Source organism: Aplysia californica, unplaced genomic scaffold (assembly GCF_000002075.1).
Source record: "Aplysia californica isolate F4 #8 unplaced genomic scaffold, AplCal3.0 scaffold00379, whole genome shotgun sequence".
Lineage (NCBI taxonomy): Eukaryota > Metazoa > Mollusca > Gastropoda > Aplysiida > Aplysiidae > Aplysia > Aplysia californica.
In genome coordinates this window covers 162,765-173,457 of record NW_004797649.1, presented here as the reverse complement: position 1 = coordinate 173,457, position 10,693 = coordinate 162,765, and the positions used below count along the sequence as shown (strand labels likewise).

At 40.5% G+C, this 10,693-nt stretch overlaps 2 protein-coding genes across 3 annotated transcripts in view; one reads left to right on the top strand and one right to left on the bottom strand.

Annotated features, from left to right (window-relative positions):
• Positions 1–10,693, top strand: part of LOC101855963 — a 54,642-nt gene that overhangs the window by 11,710 nt on the left and 32,239 nt on the right. For both annotated transcript variants that reach the window (XM_005103552.3, XM_005103551.3), the window contains exons 4-5: positions 534–622; positions 9,071–9,347. In XM_005103552.3, coding sequence (XP_005103609.1) covers positions 534–622; positions 9,071–9,347 — 366 coding nt within the window. The remainder of the gene's footprint in view (positions 1–533; positions 623–9,070; positions 9,348–10,693) is intronic.
• LOC106012455 lies at positions 5,914–7,325 on the bottom strand (the record flags this gene model as incomplete). The annotated part of the gene is given in 1 exon segment (XM_013085477.2): positions 5,914–7,325. A coding segment is annotated over 1 exon segment (1,270 nt), but the record flags the coding sequence as incomplete, so codon positions are not given.

Below are 10,693 nucleotides of genomic sequence, written 5' to 3'. Positions count from 1 at the left end.
CTGATTTCTTTACATTCATAATTGTGTCCGCGCATATTTCCGACACAAAAACTAAGAATGAATGTGTTAGCTGTCATTATTTTTATTCCTGTTTCTCGGCTGAAGTTTTTCTATTGCGAAAGTAGAAAAAAAGGATCATAAAAACTGGCTCCCCATTTTGTAAACCCGGCGTTGGAGGTGTCCACTTTACATCTGGTGGGTTAAAAAAATATTTTAAAAATAAAATGTAAGTATTTTGCACACCATTGACAAAATTTAGATCGTTTTGTTGGGAAGCTTTGACCATGCCTGTCAGGGGATGCAACATCCCTGCAGAAAGACGAAAATACTCAATGAAGATATTCCTCTTGCAGGAATAAAACTCTGGTCTACTGCATGGGACAGCGAATGCTTGACCACCACACGACAGAGGCTGGTGGTTGGAGTTGAACACTCTTGAAAAAAAAATTATGAAAACTTAGCACAAGAATCTGGAGAGTGACTGAACTGACTGTAATGGTTTGAATTCTGGTTGCTTTTTCTTCTCTTTCTAGCTAAAGTGCAAGACATGGCATTTTTGGCACTACCTGATGAGTTTGAATACGTCGAAGGTGTTAACATCACTTTCACATGCAGAGTTATGGTAAGTGAATTCTTATTTTTTATGTCATTAGGGTATCAGGGGTCTTTTAAGAATTCCTGAGACAAGATTCAGGGCTGAGAATTTTTTCGTAAATTTACAGAAATCTGTAATTTTGATTTGCTCCGTCATTTTCCGTAACTGGGACCTGACAAAAAACTCACATTCATTCCACACTTCAAAGACCTTCGTTTGAGGTGCCAGAAAGCTTTTAATGCTTTGAAAATTCTATCGCAACCGGAGTAGGGCGGGGACCCAAAACACCTTCTCCACTTGTACATCTCCCTTGTCCGGTCCAGGCTTGACTACGGCTGTCAAGTCCACAGATCGGCAAAACCACACATCCTAAAAATGCGAGACCCAGTGCAAAACCAAGGACTCTGCCTCGCTCTGGGGGCTTTCCGCGCTTCTCCGGTGGAGAGCCTCAAGGCTGAGGCAAATGTACCATCACTCACACTCAGACGCACACAACTCTCCCTACAATACGCAATTAAACAGAGCTCAACACCAGAGAACCCAGCACACGACTGCATTTTCAAAACAAACCCAGACACCATAAACAAATTCCAAAACAATGAAAAACTCATCAAACTCTTCGGCCTCGGAATCCTTGCGGATCTCAAAAACAAACACTTTTCCAAAAAAGACATTCAATAATTTGTTTTCCCCGACCTCCCTCCGGGGCACCTCACCAAGGCAAAAGTAGACTTACATCTGACCACACACGACAAAGCAAACACAAACTCCGAAACATTTAAAACAGAATACAAAAAATACCCTGGTGCAGAGCTTATCTTCACAGATGGCTCCAAATCGGACTCTGGTGTCGGTGCTGCAGCCATATCTTCAAACAGAGGAGACTCCATCCGGAAGCCTCCTTTTCTCTGCGGAGGCCACTGCCATTGACATGGCACTGGACTCGGTAGAAAATTTTCTTAACAAATCTTTCCTTATCCTTTCTGACTCTCTGTCTTTCATCACCTCGCTTACAAACTACACGTTCATATACCCAAAAATAGTTAGGCTACAACAACAAAAAAACTCGCCTTGACTGAAACCAGGAAAAATATCGTGTTCGCATGGATACCTAGCCATGTGGGCATCCGAGGAAACGAACAGGTAGATAACCTGGCGAAGGAATCCTTATCCTTTCTATTGGGATCAACGACGAACACTCTCCCACAGACTGACGTAAAAAATAAACTTAAAAAGTACACCTCCAGTCCCTGGGAGACCTACTGGAAAAAAACAAATAAATAATAAACTTCACAACATTAAACCCAGACTGGGACCGCGAAATCCTTCAGGCCTCTCCAGAAGAGACGAAAGTCATTTTTACTTGATTACGCATGGGACAAACAATGCCCTAACTCACAAACACCTCCTTCAGGGAGATGAGAAGCCGTTCTGTGTCCGATGCGACACAGATTTTACCATTAGACACATTTTAACGGAATGTCGAGACTTCGTAGAGACCCGTAGGAAATATTTTAAATTAAATGCAAAAAATTGCAAAATATTTTTTCCAACATTGCTCCCAACAGAATTTTGGATCTTATCAAGGCCATTGGCCTTTATTGGAAATTATAAAGTGAAATAAAATTGTTAAAAATGTTATGTTATTTTAAAGAGTTGTTTTATATTTGAAAATATATTTTCACCAAATTTTAATATTTTAACATTTTAAAGTTGACCAGCCGTGCAGTGAACTGTTGCGAATGCAACCAACTTGTGTTTTGCACAGTCATATGAACTTATGCAGTTGCGAGCGCTGTAAAATCCCATACTAAACTAAAATATCCGACAGATATCCAGAAGGCCACCATATGGCACATTGGCTGGAAGTACACACTTTACAATGTTTACAGCCCCCCCACAGACAACATGCGACTTGTCTGATCTACAAGCAGCCTACTATGAGAAAACCATTTGTGCGGGTGACTTCTATGTCCACTCTCCTGAATGGCGCTACATCAACTATAACAGCACAGGCCAAGAGATCTGGGAGCTCTGCGAAACCAGCAACCTATCTGTATTACCAGATGTCAACTCAACTCCTACCTTACTTCACAGAGCCCACTCGACTCTCAGCCGGCCTGATCTCACCATCTGCTCTTCCGACATTAAAAACTCCTTGTTGCATCGAAGTGATTGATGACATTGACCTAGGAAGTGATCACAGACTTATCTTTATACAGATCACCTCCCCACCTGCATTGAACCACCCTCAGAGGACTCAATGGAACTTTAAGAAAGCCAACTGGACAGAATATGAAAAGACCTCTGACAAATTGCTCTCTAGCATAGCAAAAATAGAAGATGCTGATGTTTTTAATGAACAGGTTTCCAAAAATGTTCTTAAAGCTGCATCTCAGCACATTCCACGGAGATACCGTAGAAATTTCTATCCTTTTTGGAGGGAAGAAATCCAGACTGCTGTGGCAGAAAGAGAGAAAAGGCCAGACAGTCATTGAAAAGATCACCATCACCAACCATAATACTCTACAAGACCTGTGCTCAGGTGAAAGTGACAGTTTAAAAAAGCCAAAAAAGAGAAATGGACTCAAACCTGAAAAGATCTTGACCTTCGCCACAATGGAACAATGGCTTGGTCCCTTGTCAGCAACCTGTCAGGAGAAAGACAGAAAAGCAACCCCAAACCTTTTTTCCTTTCGGGCAGCACCATCACTGAAGACCTGAAGAAAGCTGAACATTTTAACCGGTATTTCGCCTCTGTAAACAGGGCAAGCAGACTAACCGAGGCCGACAAACTCCTCATAAACAGGGCTAAGCTTAAAGAATAAAAACCCTTCTGTGAACAACTCGCTTTTTGAAGAGGATTATAGCATGATGGGACTCAGTCAGGCCCTCACAAAGCTACAGAAAAAGAAAGCCCCAGGACCGGACAAAATACACAACGAAATGCTGTGCAACCTTGGTGCTAAAGGAAAAGAAGTTTTCCTTTCCCTAAATAAATATCATGTGGAGAACAAGTGGAATACCAAAGGCATGGAGGATTGCCCAGATTATAATAATAATAATAATAATATATAACATTTATAGAGCGCATTTCCAAAAAAAGTAGCTCAATGCGCTTTACATTGGAATACCCATTTTTCAAAAACCTTTCTTACTACTTCCTTTCTTCTCACGCAATATACATTAATGCACACACACACACACACATACACACACACACACACACACACACACACACACACACACACACACACACACAGACTATTTTCATCCAGACATAGGAAAAGAACAAATATAATGAAAGCTAACGTTAAAAGCTTATGAAGGATAGGCCTGTAGGAACAGAAAATGTTTAAGATGTCTTTTGAAGCTATCAAGTGTTCTTATTTGTCTTAGTTTCATGGGTAATCTGTTCCACATAAATGGACCAAGATATGAGAAAGATCTCTCTCCATATGATTTGTATGATTTTACAGGTGTCACAAGTAGGGTGTTATCGTTCGATGATCTTAGGTTTCTCCCTGGTTTATATATACTGATAAGTTCTTGCAGATAAAAAGGAGCAGTTTTATTTACACATTTGAAACACATGACGCAGATTTTAAATATTATTCGTTCTTTTACAGGGAGCCAATGCAGTTCTTTTAATAATGGAGTGACATGGTCTCGTTTTTTAGATCTTGTTATCAGTCTAGCGGCATTGTTTTGAATTACTTGTAAACGATTCAAATATTTGTTGTTCAGACCTGCTAGGAGTGAGTTACAATAGTCTAATCTAGATAGGATAAGAGATGTTACCAGTGTTTTTGTGGTCTCTTCGCTTAAGTACTTTCGAACTAGGCCTATCCTTCTCAGCTGAAAATAAAGGGATTTGGACAGAGATCCTACAAACGAGCCCATTGATAAGTGGTGGTCAATATATACACCGAGATTCCTGACAACTTCTTTACTAGATGTCATATGCCCATATAAATCAAAGTTGACACTTTCCAGATCTTTATTTAATCGTGGATTTTTTATAAGAATGATGTCTGTCTTTTCTTCGTTTAGTTTCAATTTGTTTACTGTCATCCACTTTTTGATTTCATAAAAACATTGTTTAGTGATGGAAATCATGTTTGGTAGATCTTGAATGGTGCCATTAACATACATTTGGGAATCATCGGCATAAAAATGATAATTCAATCCATGATTTTGTAAAATGCTTGCTAAGGGCTGTGTATATAGTGTAAAGAGCACTGGTCCAAGAACGGACCCCTGTGGAACTCCATAATCGAGCCTGACCTGCTTTGAAAAGCTATTTTTAATTTGCACTGACTGAACTCTTTCTAGTAAATATGACTTAAACCATGAAAGCACAGTACCCGATAAGCCAAATGAGCGCTCAAGTCTTGTGAGTAGAATAGCATGGTCAATTGTGTCAAAAGCTGCGGACAGATCCAAAAGAGTTAAAAGACAGATGTTTTTGCTATCAATGGAATCCAATAAATCAGACGTTACTTTTAAAAGCGCAGTTTCGGTACTATGATGAGTTTTATAGGCAGATTGGTAAATTTCCTCAAGACCATTTTTTCTCATGTGAGACAAAACTTGACTTAAAACAATCTTCTCTAGAATTTTTGAGACAAATTGCAAATTCGAAACTGGTCGATAGTTTTTAAATTCATTTTTATCAAGCCCGGGTTTTTTCAATAAAGGTTTTACAATAGCTTGTTTGAAAGTATTAGGTACTGTGCCAGTGGCAAGTGACATATTCACTATCTGAGTAATGTGAGGTAGGACAATATCAATACAGGTTTTGAATACATGAGCAGGCATTGGGTCAAGGTCGCATGTTTTTATGGTTGACCCATTAATACAATTTAAAATATCACTACTTGTAACTGGACTAAAAGAATCTAATATTTGTCCAGTAAATTCTGAAAATTCCAAATTTCCATTTGGCTCTAGGTCGAGAGAAGAGCGTATGGTATTAATTTTGTCATTGAAAAAAGTCACAAATAAACTACAAAGTTCGTCATCTGATGTTGCAGAGGGGAGAGGAGATATTGTTTCTTTTCCCAGAATAGCATTGGTAGTCTGAACGAGTTGTTTGGGTGATTTAACATCTTGTAATTCATGTAGATAGTATCTTTTCTTGTTATTTTCGATGATTGAGTTGACTTTGTCTCGGTGGTTAATAAAGATGTCTCTGTGAACTTGAAGTTTTGATTTCCTCCACCTGCGTTCTGCCTGACGTCGATGTTTCTTGGCCTCTTTGATTTCAAGTGAAAACCAAGGAGAAAAGGGTCTCGAAGAAATGTTTCTTTTTACCATTGGCGCATGTTGGTCGATTGCCGCTTTGAGAGTGTCATGAAATGTGTCTGCATCTAGGGAGGATAGACTTGTCAGTGTTTTGCTCACGTCGTCCCGAAGTGCCTGTGTGTCTATTGTTCTCGTGTTCCTTGAAAGTATGCTTCTTCTTACGTGTTTTGGTTTGGAGATGTTAATGTTAGCTATCAGAAGAGAATGGTCAGAGATAGCCTTATCTAAAACCTGATGTTTAAGAACATGTTGGTCAGCAGTGTTGGTAATTAGCAGGTCCAAAATGTGACCACTACGATGTGTCGGCTCTTTGATTAGCTGCTGTAGATTATGATCATCAAGAATTGAAACAAGGCGTTTGGTGTCTGGAACAGATGGAACATCAAAGTGAAAGTTGAAATCCCCTATGATGTAAAAGGGGGAGGCAGCTTGCTCTAGTTGAAAGAGTAGATCTTGGAATTCTATGAAGAATTCTTTACTTGTAAATTTATTTTTCTTGTTAGGTGGCGGTCGATAGATACATGTCACACGGAAGGTAAGTTGCTCTGATCTGATGAAAGCAGTGGCTGATTGAAATGTGCGATACGATGGACCACCGCAGATGAACTTTACTGGTAAACCTCGCCGATGAATAAAAGCAATTCCGCCACCACGTGATCCGCGTGAAAAAGATTTAAGTTCAAAGCCGGGTGGTAGAAGGTCGGCTATGATAGATTCATCGCCTTCTGTTCGAAGCCAAGTTTCTGTGATGCACAACAAGTCGATGTTCATTTCTTCAATTACGTCTCTTACAATGTTTGTTTTGTTGCAGCACGACTGGGTGTTAATACAGCCAATTCTTAAGTTGGGACAGTTATGTTGAAATACATTACGAGTGTCTATCTGTATTAGGTTTTTCTTGTTCACAGTAGTCGTAGTTCTATTCTTAGAAACAGTGTCACGAGGAATCCCCTGACACACCATAATTTTTCTCTGTTTCCTTGTCCCACCTCTCGTACCCCTCTTGTCACTCTTTACTACCTTTGATTGACAAACACAGCTGTTTCTAACTCCTAACTGGGCCAAACTAGTAAGCACATTTGATGGTACACTCAGACTTGGATTGTTTACGTTTAACAGCTGATCTTTTGTGTACTTAGTTGTTTTCCCTGTTTGATTCAGTGCGCAAGGGTGTAACACAGGGAAAACCCGAACATGGTGGTATGATCTAGAGTTCACTACAAAACTGTAAACATGGCCAAAATAGTTCAATAGGGCCAGGGTAAGAATTACAAGTTCCATGGCTAATATTAGACTAGATCTTGTCTTTATATGTACTATTTTTACACCACTAGATGAAGCAAATCAAGGGCCCTCACATGATATTAAATTCCTAGAAAACACAATTCATAATCTTGAGAAATGGCGAAAAAATGCATAGAGCTGTTTCTATACCACTCCTGAAAAATGGGAAAGGACCTGGAGAAGCGAAAAGCTACCAACCTGTCTCATTAACATCATGTATCTGTAAGCTTGCGGAAAGAATGATAAACAACCACCTCTACTGGTACCTGGAAAGCACTGTCAGCTTGAACCCACACCAAGCAGGCTTTAGAAGAGGCAGCAACACAGAAGACCAATTTTTAAACTAAGTCAAAACATCCAGAAGGGTTTTCAGGAGAGTAAACACACTGTCACCATTTTTGTAGATCTTCAACAGGCAAACGACAGAGTGTGGAGAAAAGGCCAACTCATGAAAATGATGGACCTCGGGATACATGGCAAATTATATAAATGGATCAAGTTCTTCCTGTCGGATCGAAACATTGAAACCAAGGTGAACAATGCCCACTCCTCAAGAGAAGTACTCGAGGAAGGCCTACCTCAAGGTTCTTGTCTGAGTTGCTCTTTGTTCCTGATCTTCTTCTATGATGTAATGAACGTGCTGAAATCTGAAAAGACTCCTCTACGCTGATGATCTTGCTCTTGCCAAACAGGGTTCTAGACAGGAACGACCCAACATTCCAACTACATACAACACTGCAAAACAAATCATTAAAAGCAACAACAAATAAGATTGGATGAACAGGTGGGCCCTGGGAAAGACAGGCAGAGCAGTTTTCAAACATATGACCCCAACAAATCGGAATGATAATATCAACCACCTAGAGAGAAAGAAACGGACCATCTTCCTCCTACGAACAGAACATGTACAGCTCAACTTCCACTGGAACAGAATATTTCCAGAATTTCCTCATATGTGTCCCTTGTGTGACTACGCTTATGAGACTGGATCATGACCTGTTCTACTGCACAACCCTAAATGACATCTGAGTTACACTACTCCCTCCGAGACCTAACATTGACAACACACTCTATGGAACATTACAGCAACTGCAGCAAACCTGCACTTATCACTACATAGCATTGGATGGACAGAAGGGAGAGAGCCCAGCTGTTCCTGGATCGGTAACAACAACTACAACAACAGCATCTTTCCTTCTTTCTTTCGTGTTTCTTTCTTGTAACACCTGTAGTCTTCTAATTTTTATATGACTCAATTGTGTTGCAAGTGCAGTAAAACTTTTACTGACACCCCCCCCCCCCCCCCCCCCCCCCCCCTCCTCTTAGGGCAGTGCTACTGACTGAATTATATTTAGGCCGTTCGCAAAGGGGGGATATTAACATTTTCTTGTGCACAGTTGAGTTGCTGCTTTTTTCCCCCTCATTCTTACTATCGTCATTTTTCCTCTACTTCTTTTGTATGTTTGTCACTCTCCTGTGAACTGCTATTTCCTGGGTGCCTTGATAGTCTAAGCAGACTTTGTGCTGTTGAGGCTACAGAGGTGAGCAGAGTAAGCCAGATTCCGTGTTTGGACTTCTTTGTTGGCATCCACCCCTTGGCGCTCATTTGCCCTTATGCAGTTGCGAAAACCTTTCTAAAACAAACATAAACTCTTACTGAAGCATAAAGCACAAATATTTTCCGTGAGTGGTTGGCGGGTGCTCTGGTGTGGTTTGCTTCTTCTTTCCTATGAAACATCTATCGTCCTTATCTCCCCTACTTCTTTTTTATATGTTTGTTACTCTCTTGTAACACCTCTATTCTTCTGGCACTCATATGACCTTATGCAGTTGCGAGCGCCGTTAAACCTCTACTAAAACTAAAATATTTTCCTATTTCCTCAGGGTCATGAAAATTTGAGAATTGAGTGGAAAGCCCAGATGTGTCCCATACCGGGTTTTACGACCCCGGGTTTTCAAACCTGGCCTCGTGCGGCTGACATCAAGGATATGTCTGATCAGACTCCGCCAGCGTCCCAGTGCACCGCCATGAATCACCAGTCTGAGCTTTTCTTCAGCGTCGACGGGGAGTTCTGTGCTGTCAAGTGTGAGGTGTACTCTACAATGGCTGGCGGCCTGATCCCACAGCAATCTGTTAATAAAACAGTGACTATCTCAGATGGTACTGCCTTATTTCTTCTTCTACTCCCCCCTCCTCCTCCTGTTGCTACAGCTGCTTTGCTGCTTTTTTTTGCTTGTTTTTCTTTTTCTACTTCTTCAGTTTCTTTTTCCTCTTTCTTCTGCTTCTTTCTGCTTCTCCTTCATCTTCTTCTCCTTCTCCTTCATCTTCTTCTCCTTCATCTTCTTCTTCTTCTTCTTCTTCTCCTCCTCCTCCTCCTCCTCCTCCTCCTTCCAGAACTTGGCTTTCTAATTTACATTAACTGTGGCTGTTTGACCGATAAATTTTTAAATCTGAAAACCTGTTAAAAAAAGAGTGGTCCTAACTTTAAGATCTACATTGAGCTTGTTTTAGAAAATGGAAATGCGCAACATAAATGCTACCATTTATTATTATTTTATTATTATCATTAATATTATTATTATGGTTATTATTGCATCAGTAGTCTACTGGTCAGGCTACTGGACTGGTAATCGGTTCTTGGGGAAGGCGCTTTACACGAATTTTCCTCACTTCACCCAGGTGTGATTCCCCCCCCCCCCCCCCCAGCAGTGCCACTGACAGAAGTGTCTTTTGGCCATTCCCAAAGGGGGGACATTTCTCGCTCTCACATACAGTAGAGTTGTAAATGGGCTGATTCAACAATGTCATGCTCATAACTGTACCTGAACTACAACAGGGAACTGCTGCGTTTTATTTCCTAATCCTTACTGTCATCATTTTTCTCTTCTTCTTTTATACATTTGTCCGCTATTTCCGGGGTGCCTTGAAAGTCAAAGCAGATTTTGTGCTGATGAAGCTAGAGAGGTGAGCAGAGTGAGCCAGATTCCCTGTAAAGACTTTTCTGTTGACATCCACCGCTTGGCGCTCATATGACTTTATGCAGTTGCGAGCGCAGTAAAACCTCTACGAAATAAAAATAAAACCCAGGTGTGAATGGATTCCCGGCCTTAGACAACGGAAGATCTTGTCAGGATGTTAGTGTTTTAGTGCCTGTAAAATGGCAGCTTGCACTGTAATTGCTGTATGCATCCCAGGAAGTTGAGATTGTTTTAGAATGCTCTCACGTCTGTTGGGGTAATAATATTGATTGTAAAGCACATTGAGCTTGCTGTTTAGTGGGAATTTGCACTCTATACAAGTACTGTCTCTCATTATTATTATTATTATTATTATTATTATTATCCCTATCTCCCCTACTTCTTTTTTATATGTTTGTTACTCTCTTGTAACACCTCTATTCTTCTGGCACTCATATGACCTTATGCAGTTGCGAGCGCCGTTAAACCTCTACTAAAACTAAAATATTTTCCTATTTCCTCAGGGTCATGAAAATTTGAGAATTGAGT